Source organism: Acanthaster planci, linkage group LG04, assembly GCF_054643075.1.
Source record: "Acanthaster planci isolate LZ-2023a linkage group LG04, COTS_SCS, whole genome shotgun sequence".
Lineage (NCBI taxonomy): Eukaryota > Metazoa > Echinodermata > Asteroidea > Valvatida > Acanthasteridae > Acanthaster > Acanthaster planci.
Window position 1 is genome coordinate 4,855,053 of NC_141780.1, and position 23,824 is coordinate 4,878,876.

The following is a 23,824-nucleotide window of genomic DNA, read 5'->3' on the forward strand; positions in this document are numbered from 1 at the left end:
CTCGAAATAAACATATTGGCCAACTTAGCCAATTTCCCACGGGTTTGAAGACCTTTGCCATGCGTATTTTGAAATGCCACCTCCGTCAACAGGACACGAAAGATGATAGAGTACGGTATCTGGCCTGAGCAGTTGACCTAACTCCAGGGGAAACGCAGCTGATTATCATGATATTTGGCACCGGCCTCCAGATAAGTATAGGATTTCCTCGGCGCCAAAACACACCTTTATTTTATGAGATATTTTGCCTCTTTTCGACAAATCAGAAAGGCAGTTGATTGCACACTAATTCTCAGCTGTTTCGATGTTGTTTGAGACTGCTGCGTTTCTCCCAGAAGTTCAAGGTTCCATTGTGACGGGAGGTCTAATTATGGTTTGTGTTTGAGCTGGAAAATACCTCCAAACTAATGGATGAAATTAGCCACATTGGAACCCTTCCTTGTTTATGTATGGTGGGTCAAACAGTGTTAATTATGGGAGCCTCGATGGGCTAATCAGCTAAAAGTGTGGCCAATTTCAAACAGTGACGATTTTAAATTATCAAGAGAACATCTCTCATCGTTTGGGCCAAAGGCCTACTATCTGACAAAATATGTTATTAATTTGCAACAAGCTGCAGGTAGTTGAACAATTCTTTTCAACTCTGGTTGGTTTTTGCACTGCGCATGTAACTTTGCATTTTCGTCACGTAGTAGCTTGTCTGACTTTTTCATCTCCAGTGAATTGTTCACTTGACGTTACTGCACGTATCGACTGACTTAGGCCCCGTAATATACCTCTTGGTTTATTGCGACCTGTTTACTTGGCTTTGGTCCCCCTTGCCTGTTCCCGGTCATCGACTCAGCCTGAAAACTTGACAGTCAGAGAGACACACCGTGACTCACCGGCGGTTTTTAATGCCTGGATAAAGTAGACTTGCTGCACTGGCGCGTATGCCTAGTGATAGTCCACGGTGCCATCGGGAGTCAGGGTTAGGGAATCGGCGCACGGGAGTTGCGCACCTTAGCGAGATACCTCGCCCGTCTGGACCTCGGAAATCATGGGCCAAACGCACGCTGGAAACACGGTGACCAGGAGAGTCAAGGATGAGACTGCGGTAAGATTTTCCACTCGCCTTCTAATTCTCAGTGCGTTCATGGCTTAAGCTGTTAATAATCATAATAACCAGTGCTTTTTACAATGACACTGCCAGGGAAACAGAATACGTTTCAACTATTCACAGTATCTTTGTATCAGTGATTGGCGGCTGCAGCTGAACTAATGACACGTTATTTGGATCAATGTCAGTGCCTTGTACTGTTGTAGAGGCGACAGTGAAGGACAAGACAACTCCTATCGGCAAGTGGAATTGTCAAAAATTACGATGTTGATATCTTGACTGTTTTTTTATGAAGATAGGGAGTGCAATAGTGATAAAGATACATGACGATTACGTCAGAGATCAGCTCAACGCATGCCATTTTCTAAACAGACCTGACCGTTTTCTGGACAACTCCGTTGTAATCTACAAAACACCTCTGGCGCCAAACGTGCCCTTTAAGAGCATGTTCATTTGGGAAATGGGAGGCACGGTATTTTACGGGTGGTTTGGAAGACTTTCTCTCATCCTTTGCCACAGTCGGCGAACCGTAGCGAAACCGACGGCTGCTTGACGCCGCTCGACAAGCGATGCTCCGTTTAACAAAAACAGAACAACAACCGCTTCCACCCCCCCCCCATTTCCGTTTTACGTCCCGGCTATTTTGGCCCAGACCTTGCGCAGTTCCACTTCCTGTTCTACATGACGCGACTACCCTGTGCTCAGCTTAGATACCCATGTGCGAAAACGCGCATTTACACATGCATAATGAAGGCGCGTGCGTCGTTAATCTGCTTGGTTGACGGGACATTTGCGTTGGGGGTCCTTTGACACTATTCCCCAATAATCTTTCCACGAAGTGCGTCTGACGCTGCTCCCTCGTGATAACGAATCATGTTCTCCATTAATTGAATTTGACATATTAGGAAAACGGTCTGATCAGCATGCACGAGAAAGTGTTGTTTGCAGAGGGGTAAATTCCAAAAGTCAGTTTGGATGGTTGACGGACTTGGAATTTCTGTAGGGGCCAGCACTCATTTTCGAGTGGCCATTAACAAGAAATGGGTTGAACACTCACGAGGGCACCCCCCCCTTTGAAATTGCCTAACTTGGGCAGAAAGTTTTTATGAAAGACTTCGTATGCTGTACTATCGCGTGCAGCTCCGGCATTTCCTCTACCAGCTGGCAAGATAGTGCACACCCCCACCAAAAAAATCAACATGGCTTCTTGTGACCAAAAAACCTAGTGGGCCTGGACAAACACTGAACTCGAGCGATTTTTCAAGGCAAGTGAGTGACTGGGCTACGCGTTACACGTAGGCAAGGGGCAAGCTGTCATATACCGTTGCCGGCCATGTCCCAATCCGAGCTTCACATAACATGACTAATTTCCTCTTAACCTCAATTTGCACTCTCCCAGGCAGTTGTGTCATGTCCAAGGGTTAAAGCTGCCGTCGTCGCAACAAGACAGCTAACAGGTTACACGTGTGGATTGCTTGTGCGGGATGAGAGACGAATGAAGATATACCTGGACAAGCGGTGCGGGGGGGGGGTAACGCGTGGCTCCGCCCTTTAAAGTAGGATTGGGAATTGCTTTAGCGTTAAGCGCTATAGGCGAACGAGGCCGGTGGGTGATTTTGTGTTGTAGGAAGAAGGATACTTCGCATTAAGGGAAAGCTAAAATACTACTCTGTTAGCAGCAGAGTAGGCCTACTCCAAAACGTGTAGAAAATTTAGGCCTAGTCTCACCACTAAGAAAGCTCATAAAGATTACATGTAGAGAAATCCTTAGATCCCCTCCTCAAAAATTCCCATACAAATGTAGTTCTGGATCCGCCCATGCCACAGCGAGACAATCGATGCTTACAACGATTTAGGTTTGTAAGCTAAAGCAGTAAAAATTGATGTGCATCAACTTGATCTCATACCCGCCCCCACATTTATAGTCGTGGACATAATGATAACATATCTGATTTCAGAAAATGGCCTTTTATGTAGCTCTAGGGGAATTACAGCTGTCGTTTTCAGATTTATTTTTAAAGACAGAGGCTTTGTGGCACGTAGCAAGGCATGTTTTGTTTCACTCACCTTTGCGATTATTGGAACAGGGACACCTGTTCTCTTAGGCTGATATCAGTGCACCCATCGCGGTGCCTTCTGTTCTTGTACTAGTTCTTACATCATTGTCACCGCCTAGTATCCCCCAAAAAGTGCGGTACTAGCTGCTCGGAGCTTATGTCAAGCGCAAAAAGAAGAGGAAAAGGAAATTATGAAGCTTGTTTGAGGTTGTAAGCAATTGCATTAAAAGACTAAAAATATAACTGACAGTGTGTGAGTTATAAGGTAGTCCGAAGTTAATTCTGTGGTCCTCATTTACGACCAACGATTGTTTTTGGTTCCACCCCCCCCCCGAATATATCGCCGACCCTGCCTGGACTCTCCTAAGAAGAATAATGAGCAAAAAATAAAAACCTTAAGAATATCTGGCAAGTTTTATTTTTCTGCCTTTTTCTCCAACCGACCAACCCATTTTCAACGTAAACAAATATAAGAACCAACTACGGACGCCCTGGTAAGACAGCGTTTAGGTTATGATGCTATATTGTTTGCGGACATTGGTTTAATCAGAAGCTACTGATGCCTGTAAAGCATATGTTACCTGGATTTACCTTGTATGCTCAAATATAACTTCCTTTCCCTTTGAAACACGCTTAAGAAAACAGGACCATTCGCTCATAATGTATGGTAGTCGGTTTCAGTGTTGCGCGAGTCATCCGTTATTAAAGTTACAAAACTGGAGTATGACTTAACACGCTCGAGGAATATTCTCGTCATGATTTGGAAGTGTAATTTTTACGATTAATTCTATATGCTTTTATAGCGTTTGATAAACTGGGATATTTCTCGTAATATTTTACATGCCAGCTTTTAATCTATTTAGTTTAGAAAAACTTTCTCACTATGGACTACAACCAACATTTTGAACTAGGCCCTATACAAGTTGTTTTTTAACGCGACTTCAGCAAATTGCCAAAGTTCGCAATGTTGTTATTGAAGGAAACATACATTATTGTGTGAGTCCACACAGTCTAAAAACAGATGTTTTGCAGTCATTGCAACCCGCCCTTTTCTGACATACTGTGCTGAATTGTCTCTGTAGACGAAATTTGTACAGACACAACTGGGCATGCGTGGTCGTAAATATGACGCAGCACAGGAACATAGGTTGTGGCCGAATCGAATGACGGTAGCTTTGGGTCCGAGCGGGAGCAAGAGAGGACTGAGGCTCCTTTGGCGGGAACTGCACTTCGCTGCAATACGTTTAGAGCGAAAGGAACAAACGAATTTAGCGGCGTTGGCACATATTAGTAGCTGAGGTTCTGAGTGTGTTTTTTTATTTGGAAGATCTATCATGGATTAACCAAGGACATTACGGTTCAGCACAGAAACGAATGGAGTGTTACATCTCAATTCGTACTTGATTTTTTAAGTTCAGAAGGACTAGACTTTAGTTGCTTTATCACTTTTTGGAACGCCGCTTTTTGACCTTTTCTCCTCGATTCACTTTTTAGAGTACATTTTGAACAAACATAAAATTGAGGCCCTCTATTAAATTTTGGAAACGTCATCCAGAGCGGACTGTTGTTTCAAGGGTTTTTTTCGTTTACATGTACACAGGATTTACCCCGTCGACGAATCAAGCTTGCTCACAGACGACATCGCCTAATCGCAAGATGGTCACAGTACGAAAGTAAGATGACATGAGGCATGCTGAACTAAGGGTCCCCCTGTGTGGACAAGGGAAGTCGCTTGATACACCTAACTAATCAGAGACATTTATAGATATGGGGGTCTTTTGTGACGCCATGCTGATTTCAAAGCGATTGGCGCGAGTTGGCTGTTCGGGCGGGAGCTTTCCGCTTCACAGATCTATCGGAAAATGACAGAATACAAATTCTGCGAAAGTTATAGTTCTCTGTGAATCGTGTATATCAGCGGCCCTGAAACTATATATTAAACATCTGGCAAGCATTATTATATTGATGATCTCTTTTGTGCATTCACGGATATCTGTTCCAAATTAAGGACAGTTTACCCTAGTATCTTCCATCTGTATATACCCTGGGGGTAAGCACAGTCCACTTGAGCATATCGAAATAACCAGCCAACATGGCGGCTATTTCGACAGCGCATATTCCACCCTTCGCTGCAGGATATTTTTATAGGAAGGTTTTGATTACGCTGGGAGATTTATCTACCGTCCACCCCTTCCCTACAACAGATTGGGGTCTTCCTCAAGTTCTAGATTTCTTTTTATTATGGCTTTGCTAGGCGTATCAGAGTTTTTAGCCTTCCCTTCCAGTCGCACAGGTGAGATTTTAGATTACGACAGCTCCCCAACCTCCACTGGTTGGAATTACGGAGAGGTTATTTCAAATTTTCTACAGGCTATTTCTTGCACACAATTTCAGTGCAGGAAGCAGAGTAAGGTGCATCATTGACCTCCACCACAGCCAGCCAAAATCAAATTGTTAAAATAACTGCGCTAATGCAGTAAGGGGCGCCCAATAGTCGAGCCGAAGAGTGCAGGCCAGTAAATAGACCGAAACCTGCTTGCGCAGGCCAAATCACAACTTGTATGCGCTCAAATTCTCTATGAAATAGAACATTTTGTGACCCATGAACTTAAGGAATTGTAGAAAAGACAGGTTTAGACGGGCAAAGAGAATACCAGCTTGCGTCTCAGTGAGATTTGGAAGAAGTTGGTGCCTGAAAAAGGTCTATTTTTCGAGTAGTGTAGGCATCGATTTTTTCAAAATGGTGAGGGGCTTCACGACTGCTTTTTAGGGGGTGGCCTTCTGTGGCAAAATATCTTTAGAAGACATCGGTTAATGAATGGGAATTCGAAAAGAAAATGAAAAATCATAACTAGAGCTTTAATTTGATGTGCGTCGAGAACGCCTGAGAAACTCGTGAATACTTTTCCCGATTTTAGGAAGTTCAGGTATTTTTCACTGTTGGCTATGGCAGCTTATTTTACCGGTCTGCATCTCGAAGGTGTTTGAACCAATGCCCTCACGGAGCGCCAATCCCTGCAGGCTAGGAGGGCGACGACGCATTGCATGCAATGAGTGTGCGAAAGAATGCATGACAAGCTCACGATGTGTTTGAGGCTTAGCTCTCGGACACTTTGTACTCCAAGAGTACCAGTAACTGGACTTGAAGCACAACCAAACCAATGAACCATGATAAATGTTAAGGAAACAGTTCGTATAGCATTAATGATTTATTATACGGGATTCCACAGAGTTGGCGAAACATCGCGCCATTTGACTGGCTACAAACTTTGTGAAGTGTTTGCCTCTCCAACGCCGCAGAATATGTATAGTTTTTGGTTTGAGTATTATTTCTGTTTTAAACCACGGAGCATAAGGAACATATTTTATTCCGAATCAATCAAAAGAAGTGATCATCGAAAGTTTGGCAAGGACAGAAGAGTCATATTTCCGTCTGGTACAACGGTGCCCATCAACGCCAGCGCAGCTGCCGCGCGGTAGGAAATGTGCAACACGCGGCCTAGCCGTCAACCGTCTGTAGCCGATATTGAAGCTATTTTCCCGTGAGCGGGACTCGGGCATAAGTGTGGTGACAAAATTTTGATGACGTGATCGTTTGGCTCACCAGCTTGTTCTGACTGTCGATCATGGGACTCGGTAGCACGTCGGCTATACTGCATCGCATTAAAGACATGTCGATTTGGGGGAAATCACTTCCGACACACCTATCTTACGTACACATGAGGGATCGTTTCTGCACGACTCATGCTGTGCTTGCGGCTGTCCCACAACAAGAAGCGACCGTGAACTTTGAAACGCGGCTCCGACTTGTCAAACGTGATTACAAACTGTGTGCACATTTTGCGACCTTAAGGAAAAGAACACTTTCTGTCGCTTCAAGGCCAAAGTGTCTGTTTCATTCGCAAGAAGATTATGAAAGTCATCAAAAACTAAGCCGTGGCCTTTTCCTTTACGTTCAGGCGCTTACACTCCTCTATGTGACATCTAATTCGCTGTTCTTGGTGTCTCTTCCTGTGTGCATCTCTGGGCTTATACTCTTCGATACAAAGAAAAAGTCACTCTCAAAACCAGCGAGTCCCTCATAAAACCACCCCTGGTGATTGAAAACCACCCTAGAAAGAGTGGCAACCACTCCAAAAGAGTGAACTTTCCGCTACTCCAAGAAGACGTATAAGGGGCAATTCAAAAAGGAGTGTTGTTCTTACGTATGGCTCTCCTTTTAGAGTGAGTTTCACCTGAGAGTGGTTTCCACACTTTTAAGAATGATTTCATTCTTTTAAGAGTGGTTTTCACTCTTTTGAAGTGGATTCATGAGGGACTCACTCTTTTTGAGGATGGTTTTTCCGCACTTTTACCTTTATAGAGTAGCGGGCTTGATTACCGGTGTAAATAGTTTGCCGATTGCTGCCTTTAACTGTCTTCACGCTTGCATCTCATTCTTTTGTCTTAGCCCCGGCCAAGTCGGATGTACGTTCTCTGCATGGATATTAACTTTGTGTCCACGGAAGAAATAAGATTCAAGTAACATAGCATAATTCTTTTTCAGTTGAGGTAACTATAGAGCTTTCAGAGCACTTTTTTAACTGATAAATCTATACCACGGTAAAAGAAACGCAAAAATACAAAAAAGATAAAAAAAAAGCTTAAAAAGAGAATTAAAGTCATAGTGCAGGGAGAAGGGATTGTTATTGCCTGCATAAACAATGAGCTCCGACCTGGATACAGAGAGGGCACAGTTTTTCCAGCAACGGCATTTTGAAAAAAATGATTTAAACGGTGGGGACTGCACTCTACTGGTTCACACAAAGGACCATGAAGTACATTCGTTATGGCCGCGTCGCTACCAACAAAATGAACACTCCACACTAACATGGGGTGCTTCCGCTCAAGGCGGATTACTTGCTCTCATCGTTTGGGAATCAGTTATCCAATTTTGGTTGCATCCACATTTGTTTTCTCTGCCAGCCTCCACTTTCCTGGGTACCTTGTCTGCCGCCATCTGTCAACTCGTGTACTTGATTACCTAATAACTTTCTGCCCAGCAATAAATGCGTGATAACACACTACTAAGCAAATACTTTTAAAAATAAAATACCACAGAGTTTTTGGTGTAAAGGTTTGGAACTTCCACCAGAAAGGAAAACAAATAACGTAATAAGGCATCGGCTGTGAAAATGCCTTATATATGATTGTTTTTACGTATGCAACGCCCGATCTATATAAGCACAGAGTGTAAACACTCATTGATACCGGTCGATATTGGAGGATTGAGACCCTTGTAGGAAAAATATAGGCCTAAGTTCTCTTGCAATCAAAAACTGTGTTTATTATCTTGGTACCACTTTCTTTGAAGCTAGAATCAGAAGTTGTAAACGCCTTTTTTATTCCAGCCAGTCTTACCCTTTTGAGTCGTTTACCCAGCAATTTTACTCATACACGTTTTCAAAGCCTTTTTAATCTTTATTGTGTTTACATATTCTTATCCTTAAATATCTGTTCTAAGTTGCAACACAACATTTATCCAATCATGATGAATTTGAAAATGCGAACAGACTGATAGGAAGAATTGTTTAGAAGAGCGTTTCGCGCACTTTTTGCTGTGTTCGAAAATTAATCTCCGCAGGAACTGCAAGGAATTTATCCACTCAAGTGAAATTTTCCACTTGAACAGGACGGAATCGAAACGGAGCAAATGTACTCCCTTTTTGCCAAAAGTGCTTGAAGACGGTGGCCAAGTTAAGAGGCGAACAGAAACCGTTAGGCTCCCGTCGGCCCATGTGTTATTTATGATACACGGAGCGAAAGTTTGACAGAAATCAGTGGGGCGCTGGGGCTTGGTCGGCCCGGCACCCACGCTTGTGAAAACACGGTGATTCACGTATTTGTTGCAGGGAGGAAGTCATCGAATCCCCCGCGACATGGATTCCTGATTCATGACAGAGTGACGAATGAAACCCGTAAGCATCGAAGAGAATGGGTCTCACGTAACTGCTCCTGGTTTTACGAAATGTGACTTCTCCCGTATGAAACAGTAACGATGATATGGCACTTTTATATGAGCGGTTAGGGCTCTTTTGTTCCTTTGTGTTTGAAATTCTATACAGCACATGGAGGCCATGTTGCGCGCACTCTTTATTTTGTAATCAGGCCGTGAGGGTAGAAGGGGAGCTTAATCATTCCCTTTCGTACACGTGTCTCCTTCAGCATACATTGTCTAGATCGATCGTCGTTGGATTATAACATCTAATTGAAGTTGTTTTTAAAAATGTACTTCAGCCAAGGAACTGCAGTTTCCTTTGTATGAATTACAAATGGACTAAATATCGCAAAACGGGTCTACGGTGATGGCCTTCTACTGTGCTCTGTCATTATGCGCGTTTGCAAAAATGTACTTGCGCCTTTTCGCTCACTTCCACCCTCTAGTGATCTCCATGGGCGATACTTACAACGGAAGTTCAAAATTGATAATTAAGGAACTCCCTCTGCGTAACTGAGAGGATCGCCCAAGCAAAAGGCTCCGGACTCAAGATTTAATCAAAGCTACTCTACTTTTAGAGAATTTTATACAGTGACTCCATTTAGTTATTGTTGTCGGTGGATCATCCACCCACAGATATGCACGCGCATGCCTATCGCGCCAAGAGGAAAAGTCAGTACAGAACAATCTCACACGTTTCCCCTTTCACGAATAAATGTCATAAAAAGGCATAGGCCTATGCAAAGTGCACTGTCAACAGACATTTCGTACAGCGTGACTTTCACCATGAGCAGCCTGAAATGACCTTCCGTTTTCGTAGTTAGATGAAGGACGGATCCAATCCCAAATGGGTCGGAGGGAGATACAGTGGCATAGCTAGGATTTTACTGGGGGGCACTAAAGAGCACCAGCATCTTATGGGGGCACCAGCTTTCATTGTTGTGGCTTTTTGGGGCATGTTTTTGTTAGCCTTGTTCAATATCCATTCATACGTTTTTCGGGGGGCACCAGGGGGGCACCAGGAATTTTTTCATTTGCTTTTCCCGAAGATACCTCCAAATAGTAAAACAATGCGCTCAGCTTTGATTGTCGCCGCCCGCCTCTATCCAAGTTAGGCCCCCAATTTGGGGGCCTAACCCTAACCCTAATCCAACTCAAACCCTAACCCTAAGGTAACCCTAACCTTAATCCAACTCAAACCCTAACCCTCACCCCTAACCCTAAGGTAGCCCTAACCCTAACCCAAACCCTAACCCTCATCCCTAACCCTAAGGTAACCCTAACCCCTAACCCTAACGCTAATAGAACTCAAACCCTAGCCACTAACCCTAAGGTAACCCTAACCCCTAGCCCTAGTCTAACTCTAACCCAAACCCTAGCCACTAACCCTAAGGTAACCCTAACCCCCAACCCTAAGGAAACCCTAACCCCTAACCCTAAGGTAACCCTAACCCTAAAGTAACCCTAACCCCTAACCCTAAAGTAACCCTAACCCTAAGGTAACCCTAACCCCCAACCCTAAGCTAACCCTAACCCCTAACCCTAAGGTAACCCTAACCCTAAGGTAACCCTAACCCCTAACCCTAAAGTAACCCTAACCCTAACGCCCGCCTCTATCCAAATTAGGCCCCCAATTTGGGGGCCTAGCCCTAACCCTAATCCAACTCAAACCCTAACCCTAAGGTAACCCTAACCTTAATCCAACTCAAACCCTAACCCTCACCCCTAACCCTAAGGTAACCCTAACCCTAACCCCTAACCCAAACCCTAACCCTCAACCCTAAACCTAAGGTAACCCTAACCCGTAACACTAACGCTAATAGAACTCAAACCCTAGCCACTAACCCTAAGGTAACCCTAACCCCTAACCCTAACCCTAAGGTAACCCTAACCCCTAACCCTAAGGTAACCCTAACCCCTAACCCTAACCGTTACCCCTAACCCTAAGCTAACCCTAACCCCTAACCCTAAGGTAACCCTAACCCCTAACCCTAACCCTAAGGTAACCCTAATCCCTAACCCTAAGGTAACCCTAACCCCCAACCCTAAGGAAACCCTAACCCCTAACCCTAAGGTAACCCTAACCCTAAAGTAACCCCAACCCCTAACCCTAACCTTAAAGTAACCCTAACCCTAAGGTAACCCTAACCCCCAACCCTAAGCTAACCCTAACCCCTAACCCTAAGGTAATCCTAACCCTAAGGTAACCCTAACCCCTAACCCTAAAGTAACCCTAACCCTAACGCCCGCCTCTATCCAAATTAGGCCCCCAATTTGGGGGCCTAACCCTAACCCTAATCCAACTCAAACCCTAACCCTAAGGTAACCCTAACCTGAATCCAACTCAAACCCTAACCCTCACCCCTAACCCTAAGGTAACCCTAACCCCTAACCCAAACCCTAACCCTCACCCCGAACCCTAAGGTAACCCTAACCCCTAACCCTAACGCTAATAGAACTCAAACCCTAGCCACTAACCCTAAGGTAACCCTAACCCCTAGCCCTAGTCTAACTCTAACCCAAACCCTAGCCACTAACCCTAAGGTAACCCTAACCCCTAACCCCAATCCAACTCAAACCCTAACCCTAACCCTAAGGTAACCCTAACACTAACCCTAAGGAAACCCTAACCCCTAACCCTAAAGTAACCCTAACTCTAAGATAACCTTAACCCCTAACCCTAACCCTAAGGTAACCCTAACCCCGGCACTAGCCCTAACCCTAAGGAAACCCTAACCCTAACCCTAAGGTAACCCTAACCCTAAGGTAACCCTAACCCCTAACCCCTAACCCTAACCCTAAGGTAACCCTAACCCCTAACCCTAACCGTTACCCCTAACCCTAAGCTAACCCTAACCCCTAACCCTAATGTAACCCTACCCCCCTAACCCTAACCCTAAGGTAACCCTAATCCCTAACCCTAAGGTAACCCTAACCCCCAACCCTAAGGAAACCCTAACCCCTAACCCTAAGGTAACCCTAACCCTAAAGTAACCCTAACCCCTAACCCTAACCCTAAAGTAACCCTAACCCTAAGGTAACCCTAACCCCCAACCCTAAGCTAACCCTAACCCCTAACACTAAGGTAACCCTAACCCTAAGGTAACCCTAACCCCTAACCCTAAAGTAAACCTAACCCTAACCGTAAGGTAACCCTAACCCCTAAACCTAAGGTCCACCTAACACTACCCCTAAGGTACCCCTAACCCCTAACCCTAAGGTAACCCTAACCCCTAACCCTAATGTAACCTCAACCCCTAAAACTAACCCTTAACCCTAACCCTAAGCTAACCCTAACCCTAACCCTAATGTAACCCTAACCCCTAAAACTAACCCTTAACCCTAACCCTAAGCTAACCCTAACCCCTAACCCTAAGGAAACCCTAACCCCTAACCCTAAGGTAACCCTAACCCTAAAGTAACCCTAACCCCTAACCCTAAAGTAACCCTAACCCTAAGGTAACCCTACCCCCCAACCCTAAGCTAACCCTAACCCCTAACCCTAAGGTAACCCTAACCCTAAGGTAACCCTAACCCCTAACCCTAAAGTAACCCTAACCCTAACGCCCGCCTCTATCCAAATTAGGCCCCCAATTTGGGGGCCTAACCCTAACCCTAATCCAACTCAAACCCTAACCCTAAGGTAACCCTAACCTTAATCCAAGTCAAACCCTAACCCTCACCCCTAACCCTAAGGTAACCCTAACCCTAACCCCTAACCCAAACCCTAACCCTCACCCCTAACCCTAAGGTAACCCTAACCCCTAACCCTAACGCTAATAGAACTCAAACCCTAGCCACTAACCCTAAGGTAACCCTAACCCCTAGCCCTAGTCTAACTCTAACCCAAACCCTAGCCACTAACCCTAAGGTAACCCTAACCCCTAACCCCAATCCAACTCAAACCCTAACCCCTAACCCTAACCCTAAGGTAACCCTAACCTCTAACACTAACCCTAACCCTAAGGAAACCCTAACTCCTAACCCTAATTTAACCCTAACCCTAAGGTAACCCTAACCCCGAACCCTAAGGTAACCCTAACCCTAAGGTAACCCTAACCCTAAGGTAACCCTAACCCTAAGGTAACCCTAACCCCTAACCCTAACCCTAAGGTAACCCTAACCCTAATCCTAACCCTAACCTTAAGGTAACCCTAACCCTAAGGTACCCCTAACCCTAAGGTAACCCTAACCTTAATCCAACTCAAACCCTAACCCTCACCCCCTAACCCTAAGGTAACCCTAACCCTAACCCCTAACCCAAACCCAAACCCTCACCCCTAACCCCTAAGGTAACCCTAACCCCTAACCCTAACGCTAATAGAACTCAAACCCTAGCCACTAACCCTAAGGTAACCCTAACCCCTAGCCCTAGTCTAACTCTAACCCAAACCCTAGCCACTAACCCTAACCTAACCCTAACCCCTAACCCTAACCCACCTCAAACCCTAACCCCTAACCCTAACCCTAAGGTAACCCTAACCCTAACCCTAAGGTAACCCTAACCCTAACCCTAAGGTAACCCTAACCCGTAACCCTAACCCAAACCCTAATCCAACTCAAACCGTAACCCAAACGTAACCCTAACCCTAAGTAACCCTAACCCCTAACCCTAACTTAACCCTAACCCTAATCCCAGTCAAACCCTAACCCCTAACCCTAATCAAACCCTAACCCTAAGGTAATCCTAACGTAACCCTAACCCTAAGGTAACCCTAACCCCTAACCCTGACGTAACCCTAATCCCTAACCCTAATGTAACCCTCACCCCTAACCCTAACCCTAAGGTAATCCTAACCCTTAACCCCAACCCTAAGGTAACCTTAACCCTAGGGTAACCCTAATCCCTAACCTAACCCTAAGGTAACCCTAACCCTAGCTCTAACCCTAACCCCTAATCCAACCCTAACCCCTAACCCTAACATAACCCTGCCCCTAACCCTATGGTAACCCTAACCCCTAACCTAACCCTAGCCCCCTAACCATAACCCCTAACCCAACTTTAACCATAACCCTAGCTCTAACCCTAACCTAACCCTAACCCCTAACCCTAACCCACCTCAAACCCTAACCCCTAACCCTAACGTTACCCTAACCCTAAGGTAACCCTAACCCTAACCCTAACCCTAACCTCTAACCCTAACGTAACCCCTAACCCTAACTTTAACCTTAGCCTTAACCCTAACGGAACTCTAACCCCTAACCCTAACGTAACCCTAACCTTAACCCTAAGGTAACCATAACCCTAGCTCTAACCCTAACCTAACCCTAACCCAACCATTGACCCCAACCCTACCTCTAACCCTAACCCCTATCCCTAACCCTAACCCCCTTATCCCTAACCCTTTTTTGGCAAGCATGACAATTGTGCTTGAATACGGGATTACTCATTGCCATTAAAACAAAACAGGCATTTAAAACACCCTTTGAAATAGTGAAAAGTTGAAAGTGAGGTTAACTTAGACAGGAAGGTAAATTTTGAGGCTTTAGATGAAAACAAATTAATTGTAGCTGTCGTTGAAATAAATAGTTGCAAATTCAGACTGTCAAAATTTACATCACATCACATCATTGTTTATGCTATTTTACATACGTCAGTCTGTGTACAAGCCAGTGTTGGAGTAAAGGTTTTGATTCTCAAGGCCGGCGGTTGAATAGAAGAAGTTATATTTTGGACAAATTGCCAGGAAAGCTTTGTATTCGGCATGGTAAACTGGCCGCGAGTGGATTCAATAATCTCTATAAGTTGAAAAGGGCATTGCGAGTCCAGATTTTATTACACACGTCCGTGGTGTACGATCACAACAGTTTTACAGGAGTTCATCCTATGCGATGCACCATGGCATTTCGGTCAATGACTGTCTAAAATTTATGCATTTCTGAATTTGAAAGGCCCATTCTCGTACAGACACAACTTTTAGTCCTGTGAGATTTTTCTTATTTCGTAATTCCGTTATTGCCTCGAAAAATGTAACGATGATCCATCAAAAACCCCGAAAGAAAGGACTAAATGAAAGACCCAAATTCTTCCATGATGCGTTGTGTTGTTATTGTTCCATGTACATTGCGCGCGCCCCGCTTTTTTGAGGGTATACTATTTGCGCGCTCTTTTCGGTGAAGAAATCAAATCATGCAATGTTGTCTTGCGCAGGATAGATAATTCACAAACATTTTATGCGCCGTTAGCAAAGTGTCCCTTACACTTCAGCTTGTTACCACTGTTAGTTAACAAAGTTGAGATCCAAGGTCTTTAAATTCTGTTGATCTTTCGACGATAACCAAGGATATGAATTAATAACAGGCTTCCCTGCATACACATAAGCACAGGCACGATTATCCGGGCAAAAAATTGTTGGAACACGTGCGCTAGCCACACCCTCCCAAGGTTGCACAGACCATGACCCATGAGACACGACATTGACCGGAGATTGGGGGTGGGAGGTCCGGTCCATGTTGTTGAGATTTGGCTGGGAAAGTTAACAGTTTAATCCATGGCTTTGAATGGACACCCGCCTGAAAATATCAAACGATTCTGTAGTTGAAAGCAAGCGAAATTTGTAATAAATGTTTTCCCATCGATAAAATAAGGAGGCGAGTGTCGCCAGACTGTACCACCCCTTGATTTTTCTCTTTAAAAATTAGGTGAGGGGAAAATCCAAAAGTTATGCGGTGTTGACCAAGCATTCAGGCGCACGGACTCCTGAAATTCGCGAGGAATCGCAGTTACCGGCTTCCATATAGGACTCTTCTGGGTCTCGGGTTCCCGGCCCACCGTACTTCCTCCCTGCCCATCCATTTAACTCCCAAAAGGGTTCGAGCGACCATGCAAGGGAGGAACGAGACAGGCCCCTAAGCCCTGGCCGCCGAGTCGGCCATACGTCTCGAACCTGTACTAAGGCGCTCACCTGGACTTCACGGACAGTCCCAACAGAAGAGCTTACCCGGTAGGCTAAGGTACTGATGGTATTTGACGGGGTGAATTTAACCCCTCTTATAGCAACTGACTGACAGCAAGCTTTGGGAAAATAAAAAGCAACCAGTGGGATTCGAACCCACCGACCAAGGATGTGAAAACCGCGACCTTAACCATCGGACCATTTCATAGAAGTTGCTTTTCATTGTTCGTATGAAGGAGATAATAAAACCATTAACTCTACTCTACAGAATGTTTGGGTGACGAGTAGGGGTGTTCCCGTACGTGAGGGGCGTAGGCTACTCGAGATAAAACATTCTTTGGACGGCTGTTTTGTATACTGTACATGGACATGCATATACATGTTATTATGTAGTGTATTTGTAATCAGAAAAAGAGCTATTACAATAGGCCTGTGTTGAATGGTCGGGGAGCAGTTCCGTGACGTCACGGTCCCTAGTCGTTGATGGACGTAAACAACTGGACACGTTCGAACATGTACGGCGGAAAGGTCCGACGGGCGCGGCGATTTTAAATCTTTTAGGTTTGTAGGCAAAGCTGTGAGTGCATTTGACGACCCAGTTGGTTGTTTACGTCCATCGATGACTTAGGACCGTGACGGAATTGCTCCCCGACCATTCAACAATAGCTCTCATTTCGGACAAATAGGGCGGTACCATTTTTTTATGTAGGTAGGTGCCCCCATCCTCCTGGGTATGTACCTATGCGTCTGTATTGATGTACATGTATATACTTCGTACTCGTATCATGTACTTTTTATTTCCGTGTATTTGTACTAAATTTCCATTTTATGTAAACTTACTTCAATAGATCACCCTCCTTTAGAAACATACATAACTACAAACGTAAAAATAAATAATAATAATAAGTGCACGCTTCATACAGACGACTAATGCAGAATGCGTTTCCTGTGTTTTTTGATTAAATATACACTACATTTTACACATGTTTATGCATGTCCATGTACAGTATATAAAACAGCCATCCAAAGAATGTTTTATCTTGAGTAGCCTACGCCCCTCACGTACGGGAACACCCCTACTCGTCACCCAAACATGGAACGACCCGATGAGGAGCTGGCTCCTCAGATTATGCTAATGAGGGAGAAATGGGGGGCTAAATACAGCGTTCTGATTGGTCGAGAGGCTCGAGAAAACCCCCCCAAAGGGGCTTGGTTTTCTCTATACAGACGGGCTTCACTACTAACAAAAGCCACCGCTGGGATTCGAATCCACTATCTAATGTAACGATCTGACAACCGCGAGCTTAACCATTTGGCAATTTCAGAGAACTACTTTCGGTCGTTCATATTAAGTAAATAACAACACCATTAACCTTATACTGCACAGAATTTTGCTCTGCAAAGACTGAGTGATTAAAACGCTACAACAGTGCATCATGTGGCAAAAATACACAAGGGGCCTACACACAAAATAATGGTCGTCAACGTTCAGTGTTCTTCTTCCTGACAGCTTCTCCTTGGTAAATTAAATGCGCGCGCATCAATATGGGAAAGTCCCTGGACTACATGTAGGCCCCGACACAATGTCTGAACTCCTGCAGGCTGCACTACACCAAATACACGCCCATGGAAAACAGTGCAAAATCAGGCCGAGACAGCGCCGCGTGCTGACTCTCGGAAGAGGTTGGCCTCCGCTGTTTTCACTTGAAATTCAAGATTATGGCCAGAAGTAGTGACGTAGCTAGGATTTTACCAGTTGGGTGCACAAAGTTGCACCAGCATTTTATGGGTGGGTACCAGCTTTCAGTGGTGTGGCTTTTGGGGCAAGTTTTTGTTAGTCTTGTTCAATATCCATTCATCCGTTTTTTTTTCCAGTGGGGGGAGGGCATCTGAGGGCAACGGGACTTTGCGGGGGGGGGGGGAGCACGTGCCCCAGGCTCCCGTGGTTACGCCACTGGGGAGGTAGTGTTAGAGGGGCGCTAAAGAGTTTGAAATTATCTTTAAGTAAATTTCTATGGTCTCTTTGAGGGGGATGCTTAACTTGGGGGTCATTTTACACGCTTTATAACGGAAGGGAAAGTAATTAGTCCACCCCCTTTTAAAAATTAAAATTCACATTTCATTGAAAATGCCCCTTGTTTGATAGGGGGCATGGCCTTGTCTCTGTTCTTGTCTTACTGTTGAGTGGTAGCCACTTGGAAGGAATTCATCACTTCCTCAAGGTCTTCTCGCATTAATTTTCTTTCCTGCATCCTGTATCATTTTTTTTTTTGCTTCCGTATTTTTTTTTATTTTACAAGAAACCAGTGTACGTTATGACTTGGGGTGAACAGTTCATGCGCAAAGCGTGAATCATGTTGTGAATGTAGGTTGGCATGACTTCGAGGTTGCCACGGGGAGTTCTAATCGATCGCTGTGATTTTGATATCAGATGAAATTTTGTAAACAGTTGGGACAAATTCAGAGCAACGGAAGTTCTCTATTTTATCGAAGGATGGCTTTATAATTGGCCGACCTTGGCTCTGAGTACTGACCAGCCAAAGTTTGAGTCACGTGCTTGTCAGGTCAACATGACTCCATTAATCTTCATTAAAACTTGGATAGATCCTAATTTATTCCGATGCTTATAGCATGAAACTGAAAGTAAGGTTATCGTGAAAGGACTCTTATTTCCAGTGGAATACGGCACAGGGACATTTTGCCATCTGTTCGGTCCGGAGACAGGCGTATAGATGGTCAACTCCGTACAGTGTCTTGGCTTGCGGTAAAATTCTACTGCGGAAACTGTTGTCACAGGCATTTTTGGGTCAAATGTACGTCCATGGCCTATCAATTTCAAAGTCTCTGATTTCTTTGATCGACGGTCCTACTTCTGTTTGGCGGATAGGACACTCGCCAAACCCCGTTTTTCTCACAAATTGATTGCGGTTGTAATTATAACATTCGTCAAAATGTTCAAGAAGAAAACATTACGTCCTTGTCACCAAATCGTTATTAGTTTTACAAAAAAATATTCGCTTGGTTACTTTTAGGTTCATCTGAGGACGACGTTTCCGGGTTGTCTCCCCCTCGAAGCGTGTATAACAATGAGTCAGGCTCCATCGCGCTGAAGAAGTTGCAAAAACTCTCGCAGTCGTACTCGGGTAAACTAGGCTACGGTTCGAATCCAACTCTGGGATCTGGGGATAACTGCGAGGCGTACTCGATAACGTCTACGGTGGAGCAGTCTGAGGCAAGGTCGTCCCGAATAAGTGAGACGACTTTCTCCAGCGCCGAGACCTTGGTTGCCGACGACGAGTCCACGCTAAAACGAGTGACCTACCGTTCCAACGAAATAATCTTCCGCTCTAGCAGAAGTCTGAACGAGGTGAGCAGCGTCATCAGGCCGTTGCCTACCGAGGATAGCGCTGAGGTAAGGGTGGCCGAGGTGAAAAATTCGCCCGAGTCAGACGTAGGCCCGGAGACAGAGATGGTTGGAGACGTGGCGAGACTGACCGTGTTAACCGAGGACATCAACGAGAGTGCCATCTCATGGAAGCTGGGTGCAAACGACGAGGAGAAAAGTAGTCCAGAGACAATGGAAACTACACTAAAAGACGGTGTTTCAGTGGAAGTGTCCAGCGTCCCAGAACCGAGCAGCGTTATTCCGGTTCCCGGCTCCGGAGATGCGAGCGAGCACGGTATCACAATCCCGGCCAATGCCATATTCGGCTCCAGCAAGCGCCGCAAACGCACCCTGGCCGGCCGGAGCCGGTCCTGCAAACTCGCAACTGACGGCATCACCACAGTGAGTCCGGCTGCCAGTCCGCCCACCGTGCCGAAGCGGCCGGCGTCCCGGCCGCCAAGGCCCGCGGAGAAGACATGGCTGAAGTCCGGCCACCTCGCACAGCAGCGGAAGACCTTTGTGCAGCGAGAGAACGAGAGAAACCGACAGCAAGCAGCGGCCGAAGAGGCTTCAATCTGGGGGCATCGCAGGACCAAATCAGTCGCAGCGAGCCACATGATCGATAGGCAGACGAACATCTCTGCTTGCCATCGCAGAGCTGTTTCCATGAGGGACAGCATTGGTGGGTACAACTATCATAATACGCTGTTCTGCATCCCCCAATTACATTAATTAAATTAATCCCCTTGGTATAATCAAAATGTCAGCTAAAGATAAAGAGCACAATTTGTAATAGTAAACACTAAACAGATTCGCCACTCAGGCTGCTAAAATGACGCGTCAGACGTGGTTTTATATCACCGTGTCAGGTCGCGATATTAAGTCCGGCAAGATGATAACTTAAATCCCGTCAAACCCGGCTTCCTATCAATCTCGTTCCTCCGACGCATAAAACCACAAAGAGATGTAAACACGGCCAAAGCTTGTTAAAGCCGGGTGAATGCAAGATATCCAAAGCTTTTTGGATAAAAAAGGCTAGCCAATCATATTTCTTTGCATACTTTATGTCATTTCTGAAACATGTTTGTTTTTAATTGCAATGTTTCTCCAAACTATCATTTATCAAAGTCTCGATGGTAATACCCCCAGAAAGCCCAATCGCTGGTTCTCTGGGTAACAAGTGTAGAATTAGCCGAATTGGTACAAGACTCGTTAAGATAAAACCTTTTTGTTGAAGTTTTAAAGCCCCTGAATTTTTGACGGTGAATGTAGAAACAACTCACTGTATTACCAAATCTTGGTGTTGTCATCTGGATCGAAATATAATGGCCTCAGAAATTACTGTTAACAAATTCCTAATAAGACCTGCCAAAATGTTCCTCTCCCGCAGTCGATAACGACAGGGCGTATAATCTCTTGAAATGCTTGGACAGCGGGCTGCGACTCTGGTGCAAGCTCTCATCAGATGGATACGACAGCAGTATTCTAATCTCTGTGAGTGGCCTGGAATAGAGACTAAACTATTTGTCGCTCGGGTTCTTATTTACTCAAGGCAATGGGTGGAGTGGTTGGTTCATACACACCCCAATTTCATAGGTCCACAAATTTCTTTACTTGTACACCCTACCCTCACCCGATCTGACCACCCATCTCCATTCATGAACGAGGCTTTTACCGAAAAATGGCAGTAATGATTTACCGTAGGAAGTGTTACATGCCGTAAGGTATAATAACGAGGCTTTCCGAAAGTGACAACACCCTTAGAAGTGAACGCATTTTAACTCAACTAAAACAAATTTAACGTTGTAAAATTAAGCAGGAGATCAAATAACCATTCGAACCAATCTTTTAAAAAATTAAACAAGAGTACCACCAAGGATTCAGACCTTCCCAGTCAAGCATTTAAACCATTTTCTTTCAACATAAATCAGTTCGACTGACCTCGTTACCCCATTTTGATACCCACGAAACTACGCTATACTCTCAGTGCAGTGACGTTATTCGTATGCTTATTGTGACATATTACCGTAATGCTTCGAACAATAGAATTTTATTGTAAAAGAACGTTTATCAACGAGATCGGGTGCCCTGGAAAAACAAGTTTCTTGGAAAAATGAGAGTGTCTTCCGAGAGATGCAGTTAAACAGCCATGCTTCGTAGAGTACCAAACGGATGCACTTTCTGTTCCAGCGTGAAACTTTATTTTGCATTTCTGTCCATTTCCCCGCTTTGCAGGATAAGACGGGTAACCTTCTTGAAGTAGCAGACGACACGCAGACCACAGTGATTTGCCGCATGGACGGAGCAGTGCGGTGTCGAGTCGACATCTCAGAAGCAATATGCGTCTAGGTCTTAGGCTGGAATCAAGGAGCAGGATGGGAGGGGCGAAGATTGTGAGTGGGAGTTATCGGAATCCCCAGCATTTGACACCTAATTGGGTTACAGCCATAGGCCCATTTTTTTGAGTATTTACTAATCTTTTCACTCGCCACTGGAGCTCTATATGTACGCCGATATCCAACCTGATGCATCATTTTGACTTTCTTGTCATTTTCTCAGTAGGACACTGATTTCGGTGAGAATTTCTCTGAAATGTCATCCCACAGCTTAACATTGATCGTCTCTCAAATGAGTCTTAACTCAGTTCCAGGGTAAAGCACGATTTCGTCAAGACCAAATATTTCTTTCAGAAGACATTTTTTTCAGACGAAGTGAATATTCAGAACAATAATGCTAGAGGCCTCGGGTCTTTCCTAAAATATACAAACCACATCGTTGATTTGGTAGAAATAATTGCGAAAAAGCTAACGAGCACACTTATTTTTTGGTATAATTTCGTTCTGGGTCAGCTTGTAGGTTTAAAATTATCACAGATGCAAAGACAGTTCCTTGAAAAAAATGTGCCAAAATGAACGCTTGACACACACATCGTCTCGTTCAGTTTGGAACCGCTCTATCGGGAATAAGTAGAACGGAAAGAGCACAAGGCCACAGACCCGGGCTTTCTCATAAATGTTCCGGCCTCGGCTGCAGTCGGTTGCTTGGTAATCATCTCCGGCTGTGGAAGGCTCCGGCTTAAAGTCAAAGGCTATGTAGGAGGTACCAGACACACAAAATTTATGTCTACAAAGAATAGAAACGCTTGGCTGAAAAAAAGCAGCCTAAAATATCATAATAATGTGTCATGCTTGGAGCTGACTACACCGCTGCCTTCTGCTAAATATTTTATGTTATAAGAATTTTTTAAAAATCGGTCAGCTTTTGCCATGTGAGGAAAACAGTTAAAGACTTGGCTTTCAGCGGCGTTGACCTACGAGTGGCTGTAGATGACATGGTTTGGCCGCGACTGTTGATCAGAGGCCGTACCGGGTAAATTTGAGGCTGTGCAGAAATGTTGAACTTCAATAGAATATGACTGACTATAATTTGTCAAGTCCGCAAGACATGTCTGCCTGAACATTGTGTGACCTGTTAAGATGGCATAAGCTCCGTTGTAGGTGATGTATGTAGCTGAATGCTTTTGAATGTATCTAGTGATGGAGACGTCAGAAGTAAAGTTCGGCCGAAATGCATTTCAGATATTTTTCATTTGCAGATTCAAAGGTGATTGTGAATTTTATACTACCACCGTCAACATGACGGACCCCTTGGCCAATATGAATCTCACAAAATCCTTGTTGGGATTAATAGTTTTGATAAGTCTAATGTTGAATTCGTTTGGATGATCATGTTCGTTGGTAGGCCGACGTTCCGATTCAAGACAATGCACTAAGACGGTATAGAACCCCCAAAGGGTGATAGTTGAGCGGAACAATATCAAGAAGTGATGGCTTTTAAACAATATTTTTATATTCTATGAGTAATCCTTGCCTCGTCTAATTTTATCTTAACTTTGATATATAATTCTTTATTGGCGAGTTTGTTGTGCAAATGCTTGAGTATAATGTTCTACTCAACTTCTATGCGACGAGATTTTCTATTTTCGTTTTTTAAAGACGCACTATATTGATTAAAGCTTTTGAATGATTAAATCTGAATTGTGCATTTATGCCAAAATGATACACCTTGTATAAAATTTTAAACAAAAACTGTATTCAGATATGCGAATGACCGCAATAAAATATTTTGATATTCTTAAAAAAATTCCTTGGTGTTCATGCTGTTGCTGACCGGGGCACTGGTTGTGTTTCTTCCCTTTGTAAGATGTCCCCCTTTCTTGCACTACATGTACAGATTGTGCCCCTGGGGAGGTTGATCGCAGACTTAGTATTCTAAATTGCACCATTGGTTGTTTTTGCAGGGAGTTCATTATTATTATTTTTTGGTAACCCTTTGCATTGGGCCCCTATAGTGTCTGCCCTTCTATATTCCCACCAACTGCTTGTCGAAAACTATGGCTGCCTGTCAGTA

At 44.5% G+C, this 23,824-nt stretch overlaps 1 protein-coding gene across 1 annotated transcript; it reads left to right on the plus strand.

Moving 5' to 3' along the window:
• The first annotated feature begins 788 nt into the window (after positions 1-788).
• LOC110974139 (uncharacterized) lies at positions 789-23,557 on the plus strand. Its single transcript, XM_022225525.2, has 5 exons — positions 789-1,096; positions 4,757-4,829; positions 19,062-20,096; positions 20,805-20,908; positions 21,650-23,557. The coding sequence occupies exons 1-5, from the start codon at positions 1,040-1,042 to the stop codon at positions 21,761-21,763; spliced, it is 1,383 nt and encodes a 460-aa protein (XP_022081217.2). The 5' UTR covers positions 789-1,039; the 3' UTR covers positions 21,764-23,557.
• Positions 23,558-23,824: the final 267 nt, after the last annotated feature.

Bases quoted from the DNA above. Each gene is read 5' to 3' on its own strand.
- LOC110974139 (XM_022225525.2), top strand. From the start codon at position 1,040: ATGGGCCAAACGCACGCTGGAAACACGGTGACCAGGAGAGTCAAGGAT. The intron at 1,097-4,756 runs GTAAGATTTTCC...ACATGTACACAG, and splicing joins GAGTCAAGGATGAGACTGCG to GATTTACCCCGTCGACGAAT. The intron at 20,909-21,649 runs GTGAGTGGCCTG...CCCGCTTTGCAG, and splicing joins ACAGCAGTATTCTAATCTCT to GATAAGACGGGTAACCTTCT.